We start from the raw sequence: 26,703 nt of genomic DNA, 5'->3' as shown, positions 1-26,703 counted from the left end.
TTGTGGAGTGGAGGCAGCTTAGTTCTTTAAAGAAAGTGGACGTTTACCATGCTTGGCCTCCGGGATCAATGGTTTATTTGAAGATAGCTTTCAAAAGATTATTTTCCTGTGAAAAAAAAAGAAGAAATGTCTTTTTCATGTCCACTTGCAGATGTCTAATACACTCAGGGATGAGAAGTTGACCTTGTTAGCAGGGACAGGCATTGTAAAATTTTCCCCTCCAGAGCTGTAATTGTCCCACATATTGCTCTTCGCTGTTTGTCACTGAATGAATATTACATCCTGTTTCAGTCCTCGTTGCTCTGGTGTCTTGATTAAATTGTGTACTGCTGTGTTTTTGGACCCGAGTTTTATTATGAAGTTACAGAACAATCTCGACATAGCTGTGTGTAAATCATGGGTTGAGTGACGCTAAAAGTGCTCTGCTCACTTTGTAAAGTGCTTTAGTCAACAGCAATTCAGCAGCGCATGAGACACAACAGAGTCGTCTTTGACATTGTTCTGTGATGAGGTTAAAACACTCCGGGGATAACATCACATATACATATTCATTCATACAAGGTCTTTAGAGATTAAAATGTGTCATGTTAAATATGATGTGCTGTAATTTAAACAGGAGTAACAACATGATGTATATGCATACGTGTGTGTGCATATACATGGAGCTCTTCCTCTGTTTGTGTGCTTCGGTGTGTCGCACATACACACCAAAAAAAGAAAAACTTAGAGGAATGCCCACCAACTCTATACCATATTTCCACATGGCTGTCATGCAGAACCAGGTAAAATGTTTCTTTTCTTGAACAAGTTTCTGAACTCTAACACGATGCTGCATTTTAGACTTATTCAGTGTTGAAGTTAAAAGAGGAGTGGAAATGTCTGCTCAGCTGACGCGGCTGAGCAGACATTTCCACCGCATTAGAAAAACCGAAGGTTTTCTAGGTCTGGCCAAGGGACGGTTTTTAAAACTGGTGGTTTGAAGGTGAGATTTTTGATGAAAGGCCACGCTCAAGGTCAAAGAGAAGCTGGGAGACATTTTATCTTTTAAAACTGAGATAACGTTAAAGCAGCGTCAGACAAGAAGTTCTCACCGTGAGGCGCTGTTGAATCATCATCATCAGCTTTCTACAAATTTTTCTGCGATGATCAAATGCAGCTGCGGCAATATCTCCCATTACCAATCCCATTATGAATATTTTCCTACCTGATCTGACAGCAGCCCCACTCTGACCACCGCTGGCTTTAACATGAGCCTGTGAGCTGCGGCTGTAAAAAGCCCTCAGCGTGCCTCCATTTAATTTATCCTAACTATGAATTCATACAGAGTGTTCTTCCATGCAAAGTACCATTCTGCCCAGTCTCATTAAGAGGTCAACAGCAGCACAGGCCCCACAGGTGTAATCCCATTTACTTTGATCCTCAGTTTTTATGTCCTCGTTAAAAGCTGCTGGGGTAGCAACACGGTATTAGTAAATACGCAGCTGGAATATATATGAGCATTAATCATTCTTTCAGATCGGGCTGCTGCTGCCTTAATGGAAAATGGGGCTTGTACAGAAATCGTACATTTAGCTGGATTTCAATAGTTATTCTTTAATTAGGGTTGGAGGGATGCACCTTTCCTTTAAGTGTAGTTTTTCTTATTGCTTTATCAGAAGAAATTTCTTTTAACCCCCCCCACCTGAAAATAGAATCGAGGCGCTATTACTGTGTAAATGGAATATATTTTGTAACAAAGTTATCAAAGTCTTCCATCTGAATTATGCCGAAGGAGCCAATGATGTGGTCTACAGCAAAAAGAAAAGCCTGAGCATTACAGAGAAACTCTTTTAAAGTCTGAGTCATATCATGTATACGCGTATTCACGTTTATTTATTTATTTTTGTTGTTCTTGAATGTCATTGCTGTGATGGTTTTATTGCTTTAGACCCCTCTGCCGGGCAGGTTAGGGGAGCGACTCCACGACTGATGAGCGTGGCAGGAAATTGGCAGATGGAAGCATCTATTTCACCGCTAATTAGGAGGTCCAGAAGCCCGCCGACTGACAGGGTTCAACCGGGCAATGTAGTGCCTGCCAGCTCCCATCCCGTGCGCTTTATAAAACGCTCTTTAATTCTCCGGCACAATATCATTAACTTTGTAAGTGGATGAACACAATGGACAAGCAATTTAATTAACTTCTACCATTGAATGTTGGAGGGGAGACTAAATGAAATTAATGCACAATATTTCCCAGGGAGGCAGCCAACCTTGGGAGAGGGTCTGGATTGTTGGCAGGTCAGGCGCTGCCGTGGGTTTGGCCAATTATGCCTTGTTTAGACCCATCCATAATATTTTCCTCAAAAGAAAATAAAATCAGTGGTTTTGAGATCAATCACGAGCGTATGTCGCTCTGCATTCTGGGAGATTTTAGAATAATGAAGTGGAGGCCCGGAAATTCTCTGCCAAAAGTCCTCAGAGTCTTCAAAGCTAAATAAAATATAAGTATCATAACCGATCCATGGGGGGACGGTGGGGTAATAGAACTAGACCGTTAATAAATGGGTGCAGTGTGGGTTTGGGCAATGTATGGTTTCCTTCTGTGGCAGTCCATCAGATCAGCTGAAGAAGTATTACATGGACTTTCATGATCTCCAGAGGATAGACCCTAATGTCTTTGGTGATTCCTTGACTTTTCTTCTTGCCCATAAATAAATTTGTATCATAGGTCTTTTGGGTGGCTTTTCATCAGATTTGATTAACTCTAGTGATCCTCTGGCTTTTCATTTTCCTCTACTCCTCATCGGCTCAGTTTTATGTAGCTCCATTATATATCAAGGGTGCAAATATTGTTACAGCTTCTCAGGATAAAAATGACCATCTGACCAAATCTGACCATTTCGACTCAGGACCCGACCGTACGAGGTTCAGGTGGCCTGTCAGTGAATCCAAATGGAGGATCTGCTGTTTCTGTTTTAATTGCACAAGATCAATACTAGTCCTGCTTTGCTATGTAAACCAATTTTCTTGCAACGTTTGCTCCCGAGTCCTCTCATGGGGCCTGTGGAGGAGTATTCAGGAGAGTGAGCTTAATTAAAATCTTAATTACTGTGAAATAAATAAGTAGCTTTATGTGAGCACGTTTCCTTCAGTTCTCTTCCTCTAGCCTAAACTTACCTATGCCCCCCCCCACCCATAACACAAACACACACACACACGCACACACACTCACACACCAGAGACAAGAGCTCCTTCAGGACGTGACTGATGGCTGCAACACACAGGATGCTTTCAAATCACAGGAAGTGACAGAGGAAGTTTTAATGAGAGTTTTGTCTGTGTATCCAGTCAGGCCTTCCAGGCAGCCGATGAATAATAGACACTGTGGCTCAATACTCTGAATACTCAATCAATGGCACTGGGAGAGGGCCTTGGCAAACACATATGGCAGCCTGGGGTGGGCGGTGGGCTCAGGAGGGGTAGGAAATACTAAGGCTTCTCCATCTCTGGGCTGAAAAAGCAAGCCATCTCTATTGATGCTGCTCACTTTTGTGCTGGGGTGTTTTCCTTGCCGGGGATGACAAACAGGCTGTTTGTGCAGTATTGGAGATTTGTGCAGAGAGGCTCCTGTGAAGGTGCTCTTTTAGCCCTGGATCCTGCATATCAATTGGTCCTTTGCTGGGACGTGGAAGGCTGATCTTGAAATAGATATGTGGATTCTCGCATTCAGCAGCAGCTGTCGTCTGAGCACATTGTCGGCTGAAGGATTCACCCTTCACACTTTGATTTGGAGTATGTTTAGAGTTTGGCCATGTATGAAAGCTGGTCTTAGGTGACTAATAGCTGCATAATGTCGTCATTAGTCAGAGCTTATGTCTCTGCCTCCTGCTCTAAACTGCTTTGACATAGAATGTTTTTCTGATATATCGCAACACCATTTCTTCATGGGAGCATATCTGACTGACCTTTCCAATAACACTTTGTGTATGTCTGGCAAGACTGTGCGAATGTGTACACTTGTGCGTTGTGTTTCTGTGGTGATGTCTCTAAGCGCACGTTTATGTGGAAGTATGGCATCACTTGTGATTTGATAGATGATGAGACTCCTGGGATTTCTGAGCTATGAGATATAAACTGGAAAACAGCCCATTTTGTCTCTGCTGTAGGAGGCACCAAAACCCAGAGGGGATATTTCTCTGAGTCGCCTGTAATGAGACTGGTGACACACACACACACACACAAAATCACTCTCACACAGATAACTGTGAATACAGTGTAAGTATCACTCTTAAAGTATATAATGTTTTCTAGTCGTTTCTGAGTATTAAGCATGAACAAGCCTTAAAACTTATTACGAGTTAGTAACTGATTAAAGTCATGTTAATTCAGTGTTCAATTCAATTTAATTTAACATTTCAAATGTTTCAGTTTCTCTAAAAAAGTTATCATCTTTTATTAATGTGTTGTTGCCATTTTCTGTTAATTTGACTAATGGATGAATAACGAATGAATTCAACCCCTCACGCTCACACGACCTCAGTCATTAGTGAGAGATTTCAGGTGGGCTCACTTCCTGCCTGACCGTCTGACTGCACGTGTGTCTCTTCTTGTTGGACTCCGTTATACGTTGTCACCACGTTGTTGTCTTGCCAGTTTTGATTCAGTTACAGCAGTTGCATTGCTGCCAAAAAAAGCAAGTTGCACTTCCAGAAAATGAGAAGAATGCTTACAGTGTCAACATTCAGAACTAATACACACAATATCAGCTGTTTCACTACCTTTTCCGCAGAATACACATCGTTACATGTTACCACAATGATCGATAATCAAAAGATTGTGACACATCAGATATTCTACATCAGCTGTAGTTTGAGTTGGCTTCCTTCACTGTGGCGCTTTTAAAGCCACTCGTTTATTTTTCCTATGAAAAGGCTCATTGGACACATGCTCTCATTGCTGTGCTCCAGAAACCCATAATCCTGCACTTTGCTAGTGTCTGGGGACAGCAGAACATTACCCTCGGAAGTTGTACAGTTGACACTGTGATGACACGGGAAGTGTGTATGTGTCAGCTCTCCCGGGACTGGCCACTCTCCCTTAGCCGGGATTGGAGGTGAGACCTTGAAGAAAAATTATTACTTTTATGTTTGCTTTATGGCTCATTTTTCACATTACACGCAGAAAATCTATTCAGGGGTCACAGAATTCCTGCTTCTCGTCGTCGGCCAGAACTAATTTTTGCAACCCTCGGTATCGATAAAGCATTCAGCGGAGCAAAGTATGCAGGCTATGTACTGCAGCTCTCAAGTCTCTATTTTCCACCAGCCAGTCTATTGGGACTTGTTCAGCCCGTATCTGCAGGGGTTTTGGAAATGTCAACCACGCTCTTGCACGCCCGCACGCACACATGCATGCACATGTAGGGCGAGCGCCGTTGCCGTTGTGTCATTGTGCCCTTATCTGCGAGCAGTGTACCCAATATGACTTGTGATAAGAGATAGCATTGCCAGAAAGAGTCATAAAACCTGAGCTTTTATGGTGTGGTTATTGTCTTTCTGTCTGCGATTATGGTGATTACTCATTTCCCCTTACCTCCCCCATCGCCCTCATGGTGCACTTAATAGACTGCATTTTACTAATGGAAAATTAAGTAGCTGCCGTGGCAGTGGGGTTTATAAATATGTAAAATATACTTTTAATTATTTCAAGTGAATCTGGCAGCTAATCAATAAAGAGGGACGTGACAAACATACGTTTGACACAGGCCATTGTAAAGCTACTGGTAAAAGATAAGCATGGCCTGTCAGCGCAGTCCAGCCCTAATGAATATTTTGAGCCTGTCATGTAAGGAGACAAATGGATTAATTGCGCCCTGCTAATATAATAGCTTCTTCATGAAGAGTGCAGGAGGGAGGCAGAGGAGAGGAGAGGCAGGCGAGCAGCTGCCGGGCTCTGGACCCTGATGTCAAATAAATATTTATTAGGGTTGAGGGTTAAGTAGATTTTTGCGATTACACGGATAGCCACTTAAGCATAGTTGTTTATCATTTATTTGAGAATTGATTCATGCCGATTTGTTTGATGTCATATTAATTTTATTTTTAGTAGTCTCAGGCATTAAGGGCACCCAGAGGGATCAGCTCCCTGTGCAAGAGAGACAGCAGCTGTTTGGCCTGAAAGTGAAGGCTTCAATCCATCAGTTATTATTCTTATTTTATTTAATATATTTCAGAAGTCCTTACTTTCTTTAATCTATTCAGTATGAGTGTTTTTCTTTAATGAAATCAAATTAAATGTCCTTCAGTTTCCTAGAGTCCAAAGTGAAATGCTCTTTTTGGAGACAGCTATTGAAACACCCAAAGTTTTTATCTATTCATTTTGCAGAGAAAATATAAAAAGCCTTGCACTTAAATTAGTAAAAAAAGAAAAAGAAATGCATATATTTTAAATTTTTTATTTAGTTTTTTTTCCCCACGTATCATATTTCAACACAGTCGTTTTTATTTCAGTCCCCACTGAAATATTCACACGAACAGCAGCAGTTAGCACAGTGGAACCGTTTTGACAAATAGCAGCGCCTTTCCTCCGTCGCCCTGTTCTCCTATCCATCTCCCCGTCCAAGTCTGTCGCCGGCACTTTAAGGTGAAACAGAACATAAAGACGAGTGGGCACAAATAAGCACAGGGGCCTTTCCTGGAAACCGTCCTCCCGCTATGGGAAGCTGTGACCTTGAGTCCTGTGTGAGCCCAACGACCCTCTCATATGCACCCCCCACTCTCCTCTCCTCTCCTCTCCTCTTCTTTCCTCCCCCTTTTTCCTCTCTCTTCTGTCACAGCAGGAGAAGGAATGACAGCGGGAGGGAAGCACGGCGGGCGGAAGTTCGGGTCACCAGCCGCTGTTCTCATCAATTAAATGTGCGACAGTGTTTTTCGTCGGCTGAACTTATATGTCAAGGAGATGGGCAGGACCTCATGTTTGTGCTTTTGACAAATCAGCAAATGTTTAATCTCAAGATGCGCCGGCACTCATAAATAATGCAGAAGCCGGGCCGGGCCTGGCCCAAACTCTCTCCCAGCATGCCCCCCCCCCCCCCCCCCCCCCCCCTCCTCCTCCTGGCCTCAATAGGAAACCACAAGAAAACACTAAATCCTTCTCCGTGGAGCCTTTTCTTCTACAGATGTCTCCCCCTTCGTTTGATCACACCCCCTGTATTTTACTGTACGTGAGCTTGGACGATCTTATCTCCAGCTCCAATCTTCTCGACTTCCTTCGAGCCTCGTCATTGTATTCCTTATCTAGCTTGTTTGTCTTTTGCCGTGATTTTCTCACTCACTCACGTTTTAATTTGGTGGCTCTGGTCTTCATAGTAAAAGTCACTCACAACCCTCAGCCTTTCTTTGACTCAGAATTATCCTGAGCCAAAGGTCTGCTATCTCAAAGACACAGAGGATTGAGCTTGAGCTTTGCCACCATTTGCCCTAAATGTAAAGAGGGCAACAGAAAGCAGTGTAGTGGACTGTGAACCGCATCAAATCCTCCTCTGCACGACCTTACTTCTTCCCACAGACTTTGATTGGCTTGTCCAGCGACTGGGAAAGTTTCCTGATTGTTCACAGGGAAAATTAAGATTTTAAGCCTATTGAAGTTGATCTTTGCTCATTCAAAAGTCCATCTGAATGTGTCCTTTGAAAGCTCAAATTGTTGACTCGCCACATTAGAGGACTCTAAGCTGGAGAATGGGGTGTACTGTACTGAGAGCACATTGCACCTGTTGTTGTGTAGTTGATGGTGTGTAGTGTTTGTGGCTTCCCATTGAGCGGAGCTGTGGGAAGTGTGCTGTGGAGTGTGTTGAAGAGTGAGACTCGACACTTTCAGGGCAGTTTATCGGTTCTCGCATTAGGTCCTTTGTTCGCTCAGTGTCGTGAAAAGGTTACAAGCAGAGAAACGGGAGAAACAATATGATAAAGTGACACTCCTGAAATGTTTTAGCTGCCTCTTCAAGTGGAGAATCTCCTTCTGTGAAGGGATTTGATAAATCTGGACTGGCTTTGGATCCAGACAAGAAATGAATGCTTTTTAAAAAAAAAAAAAAAGTATGGAATTATTCATTCGTCCCTTTTCTCTTGCAGGCTCTTGGAAGTTTCTACTTTATCCACGAGTCTTTGAAAAACATCCAGCAGTTTGATTTCAAAGGTGAGTGCCTCCCTTCGACACACTTCCTCAAACACATCACCACCTCTGTCTCGAAATGAAATCCTCACACTGTGCCCCCTCATCCCACCCCTGCATATCACACACAACCATTTGCAGGCTATTCCAGCTTCCATCAAAACCAGCGAGCTAAGATTGGCTTTGAGGATAATGTAAAGGCAGCGGGACAGAATGGTAATGCTTATTAATATTAGGATTTAATTCATAAGATTTCGGGCCTACAGTAATGGTGTGTGGCGGGTTATTGGACAGTTACAGCGGCCTCATCAGCCTGCGGTGTCAGAGGGCCCCGGGGGCCAGCGGCCGCGCTAATTAAAAAAGGGATATAGATGTGGAGGCACCTCGCTTCCTATTAGACCCAAGTCAGCATTAGCACCAGATACCCCAGTGAAGGACAGGGCGAAGGCAGGGGAGGGGTCCACAGGGGAGAGCACCAATCCCGTCGCACACACACTTTCAGGATTTGTTTTAAGATCAGAATCAGATAAGCTGCTGTACACTGAGCTGCTTTGTAAGAAAAGCACAGGTGTCACCAACAACCTCGATAATGGCTCCGTTCTGCTCGGTCCTGGTAAAGCACGACGGGACCGGGACACTGACGCTGAGGCAGCTAAATGGAATTCAGTCTTTATTCACCTGTGAGACGGTGTGCTTTGGGAAACGCCCGTCAGATCCTCGTTAGTATGGACTTCAGGAAAATTAAGGCTCCTTCAAAGACTGAACATGAACCAGCGTCGTGTTGTAACAAAATGGTCACACCTTCACCTAAAGATAAATACAAGCACTATTTATTTGTTATAACAAATAGGGATTGGAGAGAATTACAGGTTATTTTCTGTAAATTAGTAAAAACTGTTTTAATTTAACTCTCAGAATGAAAAAAATCAATGAATGTATTTTTTACTTGAACAAATATTAGTCATTTATTAAATAATGAAGGTAATGAGCTCATGATGTGAGTCAGTGTTCAAACTGCCAAGAGGGAGCCGTTGATGAACAACATATGTTTCTGTCTACTCATGAAGTCGCAGGTAGCTACGTCAGCTCTGTTGCACTTTTAGGTGCACAGATAGTTTTACAGATAGTTTATTGATCCAGAAAATCCGCAACAGAAAGATCAGCAGGTGTTTCACAAACAGAGCAGCACTTTAGGTTTATGTTAAACACAGAATAAATCAATAATTTTTTAAATTAGAAATGCAGGAATAAGCTTTTGCTCGTTTGCAGGCAGCTCCTGTTCCCGTCGTCTTTACTCAGGATATATATGTTGTTAATTCACTGAGTCAGTATTCCCACACTGCTGCAGCAGGCATCAAAAAAACACTCACATCATTCCATTTTGCTCCTGCTGTGATCCCTCACAGGCCTCCTCAGCTCCTTCCTCACTCTGACCAGCAGGTGGGGCAGTTGTCTGAGGAAGCCCTGGTGGAGACTCTGAACTCCTGCATGTGGTCTCCAAGTCCAGAACTGATGTGCTCATGTTTATAACAGTGAACTGTCCTGCCCCCACCCCTCTGTCTCCTTCAGCCAAAAAATTCAGGAAGGTGGTGGGAAGGGAAATCTGTTCAGAGACACTAGAAAGCACACCTTCGCTGGAGAAGGAGAAGTTTCCACAGGAGTACTTTCCCGAGGTGAGTTCAGGGATAAGCATCTGACTGACTGATGGAGGTGACAAATCAACACAAACCCCCTTTGACCACGCATACATCATTTATTTCACATTGTGTCTGATGAAGTTTGCTTCAAACAATAACTTCATTTGGACTTAATAGATAATTACTGTCAAATGATATCCTTTCCTAAACTTCTTATTCTATTTTCAAAGAGTTATTTCTCATTTTCTTTTACAGCCCAATTCTTTTTTATCTTTGAAGCAAATCCTTGAAAACAAATCAAGCCCCTCCAAAATAAAGGAAATAAATAAGATTGTGAAACAAAGTCTTTGATGAACAATTCTCTGCTCAGTCCGCCGTGTTCAGTTTCCTGGTTTTGGTGCCGTGTGCGCCATCAGGGAGGGAGGGTGTGGTGGTGGGGGGGAGGTGGGGGGGCTGAGCGCTGAGCATAGCAGTGCTGATATAGTAATAAAGAGCACGACCGCCCGTGTGTCATCCCTGCACTCCCCACTCATCTGTCAACCATGCTCCGACGGCCGCCTCTGCAAATATATGCAAAACAGATGGATACGGCCCCTTCACACACTTCCCCCCAATTTCCGTCTCTTTTCACACACTGCAGGACACCCCCACTTCCCTCTCCCTCTCTCTCTCTTTTCCTTGCCCACCCTGAGCCACCCTAAGACATAAACATATGCATTCATACTACACCAGCCCCCTTCTTCCTCCCCACCACCTCCGAACAGCCCCACGTCTCTGGTTTCCCATATCCCTGTTGCAGAGATGATCTAAAACCAATTACACTGATTGAGGCGCAAAGCCATTTAAAATGATTACAGCCAAGCATTGTTCTGCATTTAACAGGACAAGGAAAGAAAACCACAAAACAGACCTGGCACGGCACGCAGCGAGAAGGATGAGGGGAGTGATGTAGGGAGAAGGAGGTGTACGGAGGAGAAGGGTGCAGATGAGAAAAGTTTTGCCTGGTGATTTATGCCTCTTTCCCGGCTGGGATATGAATCTGGGATGATGCTCCAGAGAGCAGCACTCCAGATAATGTTAGCCCATTTAAAAAGAGCAGATTTGTGTAGTCTATCAGGGTCGGCGAGTATTTTTTTCCCCCCTCCTGTCTCCCTCCTCCCCCTGCTCCTCCCCTCCGTAGTGAGAAATTGGTTGTTATCATAGATCACAGATACTGCTCAAACCTCTTATGAAAGATGAATTAATTTCACTAATGCTTTAATGCAAAGCTCTCATGAGGGAGGCAGACTGGTGATAACCCCTGCCTCGTCTCCGCTTCCTCCGCTGGTGATTTATGCCCTCTTTTAGTAGATGAAACTGCCTAGATTTGCCATCCATCTGCAGCTTTGAGGAATCCTATTACACAGGGATCCTGGACCAGACGGGACACCCCACAGAGTCCCGAACCAGGTGTCGGAATCCCAGCTCCTGATACCTGAGCTGAACGATCGGAAGTAAAACGTAGCAGGCCCGGTGTCACAACCCAAAAAAATAAACGACAATTAAAAAAGACATTTTGGAAGGAGAGAGAGTGACAGTTCAGGTGGCGGATGTGTTTCACCTTTACAAGCCCTCATTAATAAAGCATCTCTGACTGAAATGCTGATCACATCGTGAGGTTGTGTGTAAAACACAAAATCTTAATTTCAGCACATCAACGTCACAGACACATAAAGTGTGTGTCCATTCAATTACGATTATTCTAATTCTGGGTGAATTATATTTTCAGCATTAGTTTGTTTCACAGATTCCCAAAGACACAAAGACTTTCAGTTTTCATGATAAAAGAGCAGAAAATAAATAAATCTACAGAGTTCTGTTTTCTTTTATCTTTTCATGTATTTCATAATTGATTGATGATAATTGATAAATAAATTCAGCCTCAGCTCCCTGAAAACAATCAAAAATGTAACCAGAGACAAATTAATCTTTCTTAAATCTGCATAATATAAAGATGTTTCTGTTTAACCTAAATCAGGCTCCTGCTGGCTTTCAGCTTTCTAAAGTGTCACAAAATAAAACATTGGTTAAAATCACTTCCATTCACACTTTCCTGCTCGGGGCTCTTTCTTCCCCCCATTTGATTCTGATTTAAGTGACATCGCCCTCTGTATGCAAAACATGAGTTCTTTCCGTAATCCCAGTTTGAGTTATAGCTGTAAGTGAAGGAGAAGGATGCTGAGGAGGAGGGGGGGGGTGATGTTAATTGAAATGCTGAATAAGAGGGAAGTGGACAAAATTGTGGGCGCATTCCTTTTGAAAGGTCGCCATGATGGATTTGGCCAGCTTGTCGTTTCCCCGTTGTTCCGTCAATCTCTCCATCTCCCCAGTGGACATTAATATATTTATTTGTTTGGCTCAGTAATACACGCCTCCAAAAACCATTGCATCATAAGGATTTGTCATTGCCTTATATAAATAAAGTATACGACCCAGACCTTAATGTGCCCTTGCTATTGATTGTTTTACACAGCCGTGGAAAAAAGAGAAAGGAAGAAAATAGGCGACGGGTTGTAGATCAACATCCATATGAGTTTCTATTTCTTGTTTGGCACCGTGAACGTGTCCATAAAAGCATTGACTTTTCATAGCCTTTTAGTGCCCTCTGTAGTAAGCTGCAGTACAGGGCTGCGATTACTTTCAAGTTCAGCCCCCTGATGAAAGTTAACTTCCTTCACATTTTCCCCCCGTTTTGATTTAAGCCACCGCCTCTGATTCATAGATGCGATGCGTACGTTAAGGAGATGAAGTCATTTAAACTGGCATTTCCCGTAAAATGCTCTCTGCATCGATCACTGGATGAGGCACCTGTGACACAGATGCTGCTGCCGCTGACAGGTGTGATCCATGCGGCGGCAAGCAGCTCATAAATGTGGCGATAACGTTGAAACGAGAAGCCAAATGAAACTTGCAAACAGAAGGATCAAGATCAAAACTCGTTTGTAAGGCATTTTTTTTTGTTTGTTTTTGATTTAATCATTTTTGCTTTCAGCTTTTCATCAGCTGAATTTTTAGAGCTCTTGACTTTTCCCACAGTGTTTGCTCTTACATCAGAGTTCACACACACACACACACACACACACGTACCTTCATGTGCTGTCCAGTTATATAAGCCCTTTGTGAGGCCCTCTCTGGTTTGATGGCCCCCTCAGATGATGGAATAAAGATAAATGTGACTGTCTACTGGGGCTCAGATCAATCAGCGTTTGTGTATTACTTATTACTCACAGTGCATTTCTGTCACAGGGCTTTTGTGCAACCCCCCCCCCACCCCCTTCTCTCTCTTTTCTCTCACACACACACACACACACACACACACACACACACACACACCCCGTCCTGCACTCTCCTGTCACCCCACCACCACCACCAAACATCGCCAGGCCATAATATTATTTATGGGGGTCAGACTTTGAGCTGAAATATAAGAAAGGTCAAAGAATCAAGCGGGATGGACCAGGAAATGTTGACGGGAGGGAGTTTTAGACTGTGTGTGTGCGTCAGATCTGACATTTTGTAGAAGCCTAATTTTCCATTGGACACAATTGGGAGTTTCACGTAGTGGTCTCGGATCTCAAGTGAATATGATAGTTTCTTTTTTTCCTTGTCTCAGGCCTTTCACCTTCTGTGTGTGTGTGTGTGTGTGTGTGTGTGTGTGTGTGTTTGTGTGTGTGTGTAGTGGTCAGCCTGTATATGTATTGGCCAACACCCTTGGATGTGACCCACTGTGTAACCGCCGTTCATCACTGTCATGGGCGGAGACGCCATCGCTGACCTGTGGAAGGTCAGCCAATGTCAACCCAAGCCTCGTGACCTTTTACCGTTGCCCTTTGACCCTGGCCCTCATCCCCGCTCAGTGACTCTTTATAAGCACCACTCCTGATATATGATCTGATTACAAGCTACTATCCATTTAATCCGGCTACGTCCTCCAGTGACATCACACGCCAGAGAGCAAATTGGCTAAATTCTTCCATTATTTAAAGACATGTTTGTCTGTGTGTGTATACGTGTGTATTTTTGTGTGTGTACGTGTGGGGGGGAGGCCGGGGCGATGATGATGTTTCGGCGGGAGATTAAATGGGCCGGACAGCATCTGTGTCATCATCTCTGCTGCAGTATCAGCTGCAGCAACCAAATAATGATGTCATCATGTCAACCAGTAGAGAGCGACGCTTTTCTTCTTCTGCACTTTGATTGATGGTGCGAGATAATTATCTTAACTAGACTCTTATTGCCAAAATTAAACCACTTAATTTGGTAAAGTAATAAAGTAAAGAAAAACTGTCTATTTTTTAAATTATTATTTTGACTTTCTGATATGTGGATGCATGTTTTATCGTTCACATGAGCGTGTGTGTGTGTGCGCGCGCGTGTGTTTATAAGCAAGCGATGAAGCAGGGGGTCAATCAGTCATACGTGGAGGAAATGGGGCAATCTGGGGCTGGGTGTCAAGGAAGTGATGGATTTTAATGCTGCGATTGTAGTTAATGGCTCCTTAAATTAAATCGAGATTAAACGTCTCTGGCTGCAGTCAGATCTTGTATGTACACTGAGCAGGAACCCCCCCCCACCCCACTAAAACCGCCACTCTTCATCATCGCCCTCCTCATCCTCCCCACTGTAAGACTTCCTTCCCTCAACTATCTTTAACTAACCCATACGTTGCAACAATAGAGAAATCCCATGTAACATTTTGTGCACGTGCACTTAGTTGCTTGTGTTTATCTCTTATGTATATCGAGTGTGTTGTTTTTTTTGTTTTTTTTTTCTTTTTAAACACATTTCCTCAAGTGTAAGGTCAATCAGTTTTGATGCAGTGTGACACTCACATCTAATTCCATTTGCTCCTTTCAAAGTCACAATATTGGGACAGCGAGTTATAATTGGGCCCATACATCCTGGGCAGGCAGTATGGATTAATTCAAGTATGCTAATGTAATTCAATTTGATACAGTTAATCTTGTACTAATGCAGATTGAAGGATGTGAGACGCAATCAAATACCTCTTAGCCCTTTAATTTGCATCCGAGATTTTTAAATAAAATTAGTCAATTTGTAATTTTGTGACCTGGCCCTTAATTAGTTTATTCATCACTGCAGTTAACTCCCCATCAGGAGTATCAGAGAGAGGAACAGAAAAAGAGAGAGGCCGGAGGAAAGAGACGTATTTATCTGTTCAAAATGAGAACGCTCGCAACATCAATTTGTCTCTCATTTAATAACCAGCTTCATAGTGAATCATGTGCTGTTTGAGAAAGAGTTCTAGACTTGTGATTGGATAATTAATTTGGAGCTGGTGGGATCTGATCAAACAGCTGCATATGAGACGTCCACATGCCAGGTTTTTTTAGATTTGGTGTACCATGCCTTCACACAGGCTGCAGGCTGCAGGCTGAAACTGTTTAAACAAAATGTCTATGTGTTCTCATTTGATATTATTTGTTATTTACATTACATCAATTTTATTTCTTATTATCTCTTCTGCTGGTGTAATGTTACATCTATTTGTTGTTTTTCATTGCGAATTAATTTAGATTTTCTGGATTAATCAGCTCCTATCTATAAAAAAAAAAAAAAAAAAATTTCCAACAAGTTGTCCAAAACCAACAATTTTATTAATTTCCTATAAGAAGCAGCAAAAACATTTTTTTTCTTTTGATACATTTTTGGGCATTTTCTGCCTTTATTATCTGGCAGGACAGTAAAAGAGAGATGGGAAATGGGAGGGAATAAAACATATTAGAAATCAACAGCATCATAATGTTTTTTTTTTTTTTTTTTTTACCACCTTTGGCTCATTTTATCTGGACAGACGGATCATCTTTTGTGTGTGAACCAACACTTGTATCCGTAACTGCCAAACATTGTGACTGTGATGAAGTTAAAAGTAAATTAATCTGCACTGAATATAGAATCTAAAATATCTGATGTTTAAATAAAAGTGTGGGCTGCTGCAGGTCATTCCTCTCACCCTGTTTCCTGTCGGACTCTCTGCCAATTACTGTCTGAAATAAAAAGGCATTAATTGACCAAAATTTAGATAAAAAAAAAGCAGCAACAATTTATTAACAAAGTAACTAAACACTAACCTTCCACTATCCTGATCTGTAAATAGATATTTATGTTTATGGGCTGTTGTGCTGCTGAATGCTCTGAGGAGGTGAGTCACCAGTTTGATTTCTGCCTTGTTCCGCTTCTCTTTGTCCCATTTCCTGTCTGGAAACTGGCCAATCCGATGCCCGAAAACCAACGTTTTCTGAGTTTCATTTAATTAAAACCCTTCGTTAAAAATGTTAAATGCTTTTGATAATGTTGTTAATGTGTGAACTCTGAAACTCTCAATTAGGGGACACTGTTACTTTTCTGCCATTTAACCGTGCGAGTTCAGTTCGTCTCATGATGACAGATCAAGTCTTAGAAACATCAAAGTCTGCCGATGTCGTGCTGAATTGAGTCTCTCTGTTCTGCAGTGCAAGTGGTCCAGAAAGGGATTCATCAGAACTCGATGGGCCCTGGCTGACTGGTGAGTTTTATTAATAAGTCCTCTCAGTGACGCTTCCCACCTCATCTCCGTTCAACCTTGAATCGTTACAGCTGTATCATTGACATTAGAGATGAAGATCTAACCATGTGAGTCCTGTCTGAGTCCTGTCTGGGCTGTGTGTGTCTGTGGTCACTGCAGACACACACACAGGGTGCGTTACATAGCTGAATCCTCTCCGGAGAGTGTCCCAACAGAAGCAGGCAGCGATTTGATTACACGTAATCGTGTTAGTCAAGCAGTTGCATATGACAGATGACAAGAAACATTACATGCAATTGAACCTGTGCGGGAATGAATGCAAACGCTGGCTTCCAGTGTGCAGAAGCAGGGAATGGGTGGAAGAGTTGGGGGGGTGGCTGCTGAGGAGGGGGGGTAATCTAATAGAGGGATGACATGAGAACTAAAGAGCTGAAACGGTAAGCATTTAATAGGGCCATGACGTTTGACAAGAGCAGCAGAGAGAGAGAGGCTGGTGAAGAATAGGGAGATCAGATCAGAGATAGTGAAGCCTCTGCATGTATTCATTTGTTCAGGATGTCACAGCAGAATAAACCCCTCTGAGATAAGAGCAATTCCTCTGGGTCACCCTGCTGAACACGAGACCAACAAAACACCCCTGATTGATAGGACGAGCAGGGCGGCGTTCATCTCCGCACACTGAGCTATGGGACAGGCAGCAGTTTCTCTGGGTTAGGTGGTGCTTGTCCGTTTTATTTTAGACTTGATTGATGATACTTAAATATTGTTAATTTCAGGAGTATAATCACTGACAGAGTAAAAAGGCTGTAAAACTGTTTTTTCACTTCGAATTGAACTGAAATAAAACACAAAATGAAAGGACTCGCTCGCTCTGTTTTTTCCTCCCAGTGCATTCGATCTGGTCAACATCCACCTTTTCCATGATGCTTCCAACCTGCTGGCCTGGGAGAAAAGCCCCTCATGCTACTCTGGGAACAGGCAGAAGGCTCTGGGCTACGTTTTAGACAGGTACGGTACCCAGCAGATGATATTCATTCTCTCTGTAACGTATCTGGTCTTATGTAATCATGCTGCAGAAAACACAGTGCTGTGTCAGCATTTCGATAATATTAATAACAACGTTACTGCTAACAAAATCGGAATATTCTCAGCTTTTCCGGCTTCTTCCCACAGTCCAAGGACACTTTAGGTCACAAAGTATTTGAGCAGCAGATGCACAGCAGAGATGGTTTTTCAGGGATTCATTCCTGGACCAAGGATGAGCTCCCAAGTCTCTCTTTTTTTTCCCCGTCCCTTGTTCTAAATCGATTTTCCGTCTCTCTTTTTGTGGCGTAATCCCGCATTCATCTTCATTTTTGGCCTGCTACTTTCAAATATTTTTTGTGAATCTGGCCCAAAGATCCAATCCCACCCTACTTTGATCTGCACTACACTCTGTAATTGGCAGTTTCATTTCATTTGCACACTCGTACTCACCAAGAGTATCGAGCCAGAGAGTAAATTAAGCATTTTTAATTACACTAACGGGGGCGTTGGAAGGAAACTGTAAAAGCAAAGATATCCACACTCTGCAGGACTAAAGCCAGCCTCTATACAAACAGACCAAGCTACCCATTCTTAGGCCACAGTAATGTGATTTATGGGATATCCATTTGCAGCAGAGCAGAATGATAGAGTACATGGTGCAACCCCTGCTCCCTACCTGGCCGAGCTAACACAGAATAAAAGCCCAGTACCAGCCTCGCAGCAGGTGACCTCCCATTCAAATAGCATCAGAATGCACGACATGGCTCCCCATTGCCCTGACGTTGAATAACTACATGCATATATGGGCGGCATACATTATCTCCAGGCTTTCCGATGTGCATGAGTTATGAGGCACTTTTTAAAGTATTCTCTCCGAGGCCATATTTTACCTGTGCTTCATTCTTGATTTGATGAAAGAATGGTCTGCCTTTAATGGACAGGGAAGTGGGAGTGTTTTTCAAGAATATGGCAGCTTTTGCAATTTTTATTACGCTGTAACTTACCTGGATTTACTGGCACCATGAAGTTTGAAAAGGAGCTCCGTTGTTGCTTACATTCAAGTGTTTTCATTGTGTTTCCTCTGCTTTCATCATGCTCTTGCAGTTGATTTATTTTTAAAGGTCCACCTCATAGCGGAGTATTCAGTCGGAGGCTGAGGGGATTGAATTGAAATTGCATTGGCTGAGCTGCAGTTTCCATGCTCCCTCTCTTTAAGTCCCCTTGTGTTGGGATAGTAACCCTGTTGTTACTTCTGGGCCATATCATTTAAAGGTTCCTTTTTTGACAGGGGTGGGGATGAGGGGTAGGTGGTGTGAGGCAAGGTGGTGATGGGGAGGTCGTTATATGTTCCGGCTGCCCTGGTATTCCTCGCTGAGGGCCATAGGGGTGGGATGGTGGGGGGCATCGCGCCTCAGTCGCTCACTTTGGGGGAAACTGTCGGGCGCAGATCCGGAGCACCGAAGTGAGAAAAAGCTGGCGGTGCAGAGGGAAGGGAGGAGGAGCACAAAGGGTGCTTGGGCTCTGTAAAGGGCAGTGAATAATGGGTCGGTCCTTTCACAGAGGCTGCTAACCTTTTGGCAGCCACCAGCAAACTCCATTCTCCTCTGCCGATCTGGGAGGACAATGTGCCCAGGCCAGGCTTTGAATGAAGCGCTACCACCAACAGTGTTCCCATTCAGCGGCTGGTTGGGAACCATCTTTTTGGCCATTGTCCTAACTCTGACTCCTACCCCCAGAAAGCAGAGCAGGAAAAGGGACAGGGGGAATATCTAAAGCCAACCCCCCCCCCACCTCCTCCTTATCCTCCTCCTTGCCCCTTCTCTCTCCTCTCTCCCTCTCTGAGCTCTAATCTCTCATTGTGGAACGGGAGAGGAGGGGAGGGGGGTGCTGTTGAACACGCCACCAGCCGAGATCCATCCACAGGAGCTGATCACACAGCGGTGCTGGGGACAGAGCTCTGCTGCTGGGCATCAAACCTCAGCCTCCATCTTATCTGGGGCCCAGGCCTAATAATGCAGCTTGCAGCCCATTGAGAACGCATCTGATAAGCCTTTTCCTCTGTGGCCCTTTTAACTGCTAAACGGTGTTTATCTCCAAAGTGCTTCAAGGCCTCAGGGGAACAATGCTGAGAGGGAACAGCGTTTAGCTGGCCAGACCTCACTATTGAGTCACATCAAAAAAGCACTGCTCTAAAGCTTGCACTGATGTGTGGGCCACTTACATGAGAGCAAAGCAAGGCTTTGCTTTAAATGCTTGTTTTCCTGTCCTTTGAAATTGCACATTATATGTGCCAAAGGCTGCATGAAGCTTTATTTACTGTGTTGACTCAGCTATGCTTTGATCTACAGTCATTGTTTTATAATTAAGTCAAGGTTTAATAGACTTTGCGTGCTTAAAATGTAATATTTATAAATATATATATATTATTAAATAAATGTTAAAAAGGGATAAAATACCAGATAAAAGAATTATGTGTATTTGCTTAATTCTTCCCAGAACAGCTGATGTGTAATGGGGCTGATGCTGAAAGGCTTGGCCTCTCCAGAGGACAGAAAACACGGCTGCTAAATGAGCCTCTGAAATGATAGCATGAGATAAAATCAACAGTTTTTTTCAGCCTCTTCCTTGGAGAAAAAAAATCCCCTTTTGTGTGTTGGCATTTGTTTCTTTTTTTCAAGCCGCATTCAGAGCGCCTGGTCCGGTTCAGGGGAGAACAGTTTTACATTACAACTGTGAAATCCTGGCATAAAGGCGTCCTTTGTGGCGTGCCATTATTTTCACACAAATATAGTCCATTGTCACAGTGCTGAAGTTAATTTGATCAACATTGGGGACATTTAACTGTTTTGTTCGCTGAAAAGACTTGTTTCATGCTCATTTTCGGGGCATTCAAAAGCAATGATTGGCAGAAAAATAATGTTGCCGTTAACAATTCAAAGCAATTAGTTTCCCATGGGGAGGCAGTGGGCCGCACTGGCCACCACACAGCGATGCTTTGTCATTTTATGGACGGTCATCAGTCAACTGTCAGAGGCTCTCAAAGAGCCCTCCAATCTAAATGTTTCCCTTTAGGTTTTTCCCAGAACAACAGCCTGAAAGAGGAGAGAAAGGCCGGCCAGTTTCCAGCCAATAGACATGTTGAGCTGCAAGAGGGGGGACTGGATAATCACAGGGAGATCCTCCATAAAGCCTGAATGAATTTATTTAAGAGACTAGTGTGCGCCTGTGTGTGTGTGTGTGTGTGTGTGTGTGTGTTTTCAAGCAAGTGTATATGCTAGACACATTTTCCAAGTTGTAACGTGTACAAAACAATTCCGGTGTGTTTACATCTGGTATCTAGATGAAAAGTAGTTAGCTGCCGAGCTATACAGGAATTATACAATATCTGTGTGTGTGTGTGTGTGTGTGTGTGTGTGTGTGTGTGTGTGTGTGTGTGTGTGTGTGTGTGTGTGTACAGGTAACTGTGAATGTGTCACTGTGTGATTCTGAGCTGCCTTCTCACCCTGGGAGGCCTGAAGGAGCAGAGGTTAATCCCCTCCCAGTGTGTCTGTAGACCTGTTTATTAGACACACACACACACACACACACTCTAGAGAGAGGGAGAGAGTGCAGCAGGGGGGGGGGGGCACACAGGCGTCACTGTTTCTGAAGCACCTGAGCTCATGTTCATGTTCCCACAGTTTGTGTTGGTTGCTGTTGCCTGAAATTTGACCTGTAAGTTAGTAAGAAATGTAATATTCAGATCGTAGACTGAGTAACTGAGTAACGCAGCATCGTGGCACACTGCTCAAGTGTTTCCCAAGAAGATGAGTTTTTATGTTGGCTGTCATCTTATCACACACAGGAATTAACCTGTTGAGGAGTCAGTAAATGTTTTAATGGTCATCAGTTCAGCATTGAGATTGAGACTGAGGATAAAGTAAAACAATTGAACTGGAAACCGATGCAGACCAGGACTAGAAGGAGAGAGCACATTACATTGGTCGTTACACGTCGGATCGATTTCTTTTCAAAGCCCAAACGTCTCACATGTTCTCACTGTATGAAGCAGAGAGACTCCTTTTGATTTTTAACTGTGCTGAAGTGAAAAAATAAAACTTTCAAAAGGATTTTAGCTTTTCTGCTCTGGTCACGCAGACATATTGAAAATTTATGAACATAAACTCGAAATGCACCCCGACAGCCTGGCTTTTGATTAAATATTGTATTTTTATTTGTTCTTTGGTTATGAATTCTCTCTCTAAAAACTTTTTTGGTCGCCTTTGTTCCTTGATTTGTCCTTTTTATGTAATAAGTCATCTGTGAAGCTTTGGACCGGACTGACTTGTATGAAAAAGACTTGTCGATACTGTAGTCTGATAAACTCCCGACAGATTTCTAAATAATCAGTGACCTTAAGCTGTTTGACACAGAAGGGGCTCTGAGCTTTTGGAAACTCTGGAGGTCTGGGACTACGAGGACCTTTCCAGCCCACTCCAGACTGGATTTCTTTCAGAATTGTCTGATCCATTTTAGACAATCAGTTTGTGCAGTGAACACTTTTCAGTGACAGTTACGCTCATTATCTCCTTCGAGATGCCCTCCTTGTCTTGAGTGTGGAAGTTTGACCTGACTTATTCGTTAACCTCTGTGTGACCGCTGTAGCGTCCTTACCCCCCCCCCACCCCCCACCCCTCGCCCCTCCTCGGTACCGTATCTGTCCTGTGTGGCGATCTCGTTGGGATCGGCGTTGCCGAGGAGCCGGGGGTTGCTAACAGGGGAGAACGAGGGGAAGGCCGTCCTGCGGTGTCAAAGGTCCTGTCAGGCGCCACCCCTGGTCTATTCACTGAGACGTCATCCAGCACATTCTTCACAATGTTAACATTCTCCCAAATTCGCAACATTTACTTACAATGGATGACTGCGCTCAGCCCAGCCATTGTGTGAAAAGTCAAATCTGACCGGCCAACTTATGGTAAGTCATCTTGTCAATATAATCATGACATGGCCCCCAGTTTCACCCTCATAATCCCATATAGACTGTCTATTATGGCTCAGTTTAGCTGTCAGTCAGGGTATAATCTGCCGAGGAGCCGGTGAGCAGCTGAGGCTGGTGTGAAGCAAAAAGCTTTAAAGCATGCAGGAGTGTGATCTGTGACATTTAGATGTTGTCAGTGTCTTTGGTGCAGCAACACGTTCACCGTCACAACGGTGTGTTTTTCTGTGGGAGTTAGGTAGCGTCTCAAAGGGAGGATGTGCTTTGGCTGCTTTGTGCTGGTGGTTTAAGGAGCCTGGGAGCAGAGTCCCGGACTGTGTTAGAAATTAGTGTCTGACCCCTGTCTTTGTGTGGCCCCGAGTAAAGGCCTGACGAAGGCCCCAGCCCAGACCCCAGTGAGAACGGCCCCTGTGATGGGCCTCTTTCAGGGGTGTCACTGCACGATGAATTGGCCCGGAGAAAGCACGTTTATAGACTGTGTAAAGGAGTGCGTCTTTGTGGGAGAATGTCACTGACACTGTAACAGTTTGCGTGAATGAAGCGTGATGACGAGGCTAATGGAGGCCCCCGCAGGGGGGTGTGCAAGTCGGCGAGGAGGGGACACTGGGCTCAGGGACCCCCCACCCTCAGGCCCCTTTCACGCCCAGTAGCTGTAGGTAATGTTGCCCCCCAGCCCCCGCACCACCGCCACACCACAAAGGCCGAGGAAAAAAAGCCAACTTTCACACCAGTGGGTCACCATGAGTGCTTTAGGAAATTATCGTGTAAACACAGTGTTACCTTCTGACCTGCGGCTGATATCGGGGAGCAGCAGACAAAACAGCCAGGCTGCGGGTATTAGACATGGCTGTTAGCAGGATAAAGCTACAACACCCCCAGACTCTGGACTTCTTTTTATCTGAGAGACTCTCTCCTCCTTTAAATCCTTCTCCTTTATTTGGGATCATTTCACCACAACTTGAAGCTGAATTTGTACTTCATTTTAATCTACTTTTATGTTTTATTCTGCGTCCACAACATCAGATGAGGTAAATTTGCCGTCAGAGTGAGTCAACTAGAGTTCCCACGACTATAAGAACTGCATTGACGTGTATGTTCAGGCATTTTACTGCTGCCCACATTCGGGACAGCAGGATAAACTGGCCACTAACCCTGTTTAAATAGAGCCGAGGCTCTTAGCACCAGAATGTGAAGTCACTAATGACATCAGTCCCAGTTTGAGTGAATTAACGAGCTACTACACACACACACACACACACACACACACACACCAGCCTGTGAGTATCTCTGTTAAAAACCGTAGTGAGTTAGATTTTAGAGGTTCCATGTCCTAATGCAGAAGTCGCTGGGCTCAATATTTGTACTCTGACTCGTGTGAATGAACAAACCGTATTTTTTTTTTTTTTAATCTTTAGAAGTTCAGGATGTCAGCACTACACATTCATGGTGTACGCTGAGTATAACTGTAAAGGGGGTCAACAGGTGGTCCGGCTGTGGTTCTGGGAGGAGAGTCCCTTTTTAGATTTGTGAATTGATCTTAAACGTGTTTATCCAATTGATGGAAGAGCGTTATTTTGAAATTCTAGCTCACAATAAAGCCTCTGGGACAGAGAGACGGTCCGGTTTCTGTTTAATGTGAAGGGACGTCACAATGACATACTCTCTATTTAATATAATAGCTATATTCTCCGCCTCCTACTCCAGTCACCTTCGCCTCTGTGCTGCTTTCTTTCTCTACCACTAAGGAGCTTCTTCTCACTTTACAGCCCCATAAATATATTGTTATCTGGGCCTGGGAAGTCCACGATGAGATTTATCCGTGCGATTAGTGTAGACACCGAGCCAAGCATCCCGAATCATTAATTACACAAGAGCCTGCGCTACATCCACCTTAATTTCCTATCTCTGCTCTGTAGAAGAGCCACTTTCAAGTAGTAATGAGACATAGGAGTTAATTATATGTCACTTAGGTTTGTGCGTGTTTGGTTTTTGTTTTTTTGTGTTTTTACACTGGGATGTTGGCACTGTGTTCAGGTCCTGGAGATTTGGATCTGTATTCTCTGTGAATTTTGTGAAGAGACGGAAAAATGTGCTGCTGAAATGGAGCCTGAGGCATTATGGGTAGATGGAGTCCTTCAGGCGGTTCAGAGCTCAGGGTTTAAACCCACAAGTCCACGATTAAATCTACAGAGGCTTTGGGCCGCTTCATTCTCTCCTTTGATCAATTCGGCAAATTGAATTTCCTTTTTCTTCAAAGCAGGTTATTACGGGAAATTATTAAGATAAATTTTTTTAATTGTGCTTTTGATGCTGAGAATCAACAGTTTGAAGTGAAAGCATGTGCTCAGAAACATGTGTCCCTACAGATGAAGATGCTGTGATTAAGTGGGAACTGCAAATAAATGCTTCAGTTTTGCATCAACAGTTGCAGACAGTGCTGTGGTTTTCTAAAGGTGAAGTTATTATGAAGACAGTATAGAAAGCAGATTTTTTATTTTTATTTTTATTGAGATTTTAAGCTCAGTTCCAGACTGTTTGTCCGCGCTGTTTAAATAACTTCATGTCCTCGTCACCTGAGCTGATGATGAACTGAACCGAAGCCTCGTGTCGTTCATCATTACATTGTATAAATCATGAAGAGACACAAAAATAAAGCCAAAGAAACAATTCCTCATCTCCTCAGCTGAAAAGCTGGTGGACACAGTGTGCAGACCACTAGGTGGTGCTGTGGCCTTCATGAACTAAAACTCCCGAGGTCGGGGATCATCCAAAGACTTCTCCAGCTAATGTTGTTGTTGATAATGATCATTTGGGATTGTTAACGCCGTGATGTGTTGTCTGGTATGTTCCTCGTCACGGAGGTGAAAAACAGCTGTGTGTGTGTGTTGTGTTTTTCAGGATCACGGACCAGCGGTATGAAAAGGTGCCATATTTCGTCTTTGGGGACTTTAACTTCAGGTTGGACTCCAGGCTGGTTATTGAGGTGAGTGTTTCTGCAGAATTACAGATGAAAGTCTAATTATAAAGATTAAGTGTGCAATATGGGGGAATGTGCACACAACTTTATGCTAATATATTATGTATGTATGTGGTTAAGTGCTATCAAACTCAAAATAATATAAATGTATGTGCGCTTGTTTTCGTGTGCATTAGAGGGAGACTGCAATATAGTAAAAGTGGCTTTAGTAGCCCCCTGTCTCTTTAGAGTTATGACTCATTAAACGCTTCACTGTTGCTGGCCCAGCTGTGTTTGCCAACTGAGCCTCCAAGTGCATTGTTATGTTATGGTGCCATTCACTGCTCTTTCTCTCAGCCTTCCTCTCCAGCTCCCTCCCTCCCCCTCTTTCTTCCTCTTTCTCCTCCTCCTCCCCTCCTTCTTCTCTTGGTGCAAATGAGGCCAGTGAGAGCCAAGGTAGTGCGGTCATTCAGCCCTCTCCGTGACGCGATGGGGGGTTAGCGGCGTATCAAGCCATAAAGGCCCACCACAGCCAGCTGAGTCGATGATAACAGAGTGGGAGAGCCACTTGTTGGCCCATCCTCTCCCTCCTTTCCAGCACAATGGCCCCTCGAATCAGTGGTCCTGTTCAAGGTGTGGGCATTGTTTGTTTCAATCAGAGCCCCGTTGGAGGGGAAAGGGAAGAGGAGGGAAAGCCCTGTGAATGGCATGGTTTTGCTCAAATGACTTAGGAAGGACTCTTTTTGGCACTCAAGAGGAAACCTTTTGTAGTTTAGTCATCCAGCCACTAGAGGTGCAGTAGTGTACATCACTGTCTCCTCTCAGGGGCCCAGCTCAGTGGGGCGTTCACATCATGTGTTTTTACTTAGCCATCTCTCAGCAGTGTGGATTGATTGCCTCAAAGTTTGCGCAGTACATTTGATGTTATTTCTGTAATTTGGTCACCCAGTGATCATGTGAGCTTTCATTGCTTTGGAGATAGTAAATCCAACCACGGAATCCACGACAGCAGATGTGCAAACACTGAGGCCATTCAGAAGTCAGCTATATCTATTAAATGTCACCAGGCATACATTTAGCTCCAACAGCGATTTATAGCTGGCTGATGTATCTCCCAAGAATCTCTGTGATAAGAGACACTTTGTTAGATACATTTAATCATAAGGAAAGGTTCCGGCTTCATTTGTTTTTAATGGCAGTTCTCAGTTTAATGCAATGTGGATGCAGGAAGATTGGACTTGGACAATGTCTCGTGTCTGTGTTTCCCATCTCGTCCGTGCTGCTCGGTGGCAGATGAGCTTTCACCCTTGCAGAGTCTCCACTGCTCTGAAACGCCAGCTGAGTGCAGTCAGGGTCATGATCCCTTTTCCAGGGATGTGTTGGGCTTTGCATTGGT

General features: G+C 43.8%; 1 protein-coding gene across 2 annotated transcripts in view; it reads left to right on the top strand.

The window, feature by feature from the left end:
• Positions 1-26,703, top strand: part of inpp5a (inositol polyphosphate-5-phosphatase A) — a 114,112-nt gene that overhangs the window by 54,808 nt on the left and 32,601 nt on the right. For both annotated transcript variants that reach the window (XM_029520585.1, XM_029520586.1), the window contains exons 5-9: positions 8,109-8,172; positions 9,718-9,821; positions 16,298-16,350; positions 17,239-17,358; positions 25,250-25,334. In XM_029520585.1, the coding sequence (XP_029376445.1) occupies positions 8,109-8,172; positions 9,718-9,821; positions 16,298-16,350; positions 17,239-17,358; positions 25,250-25,334 (426 nt within the window). The remainder of the gene's footprint in view (positions 1-8,108; positions 8,173-9,717; positions 9,822-16,297; positions 16,351-17,238; positions 17,359-25,249; positions 25,335-26,703) is intronic.

This window comes from Echeneis naucrates, chromosome 15 (assembly GCF_900963305.1).
Source record: "Echeneis naucrates chromosome 15, fEcheNa1.1, whole genome shotgun sequence".
Taxonomy (NCBI): domain Eukaryota; kingdom Metazoa; phylum Chordata; class Actinopteri; order Carangiformes; family Echeneidae; genus Echeneis; species Echeneis naucrates.
Note: the sequence above shows the minus strand (reverse complement) of the source record. Positions and strands in the feature narration are given on the sequence as shown.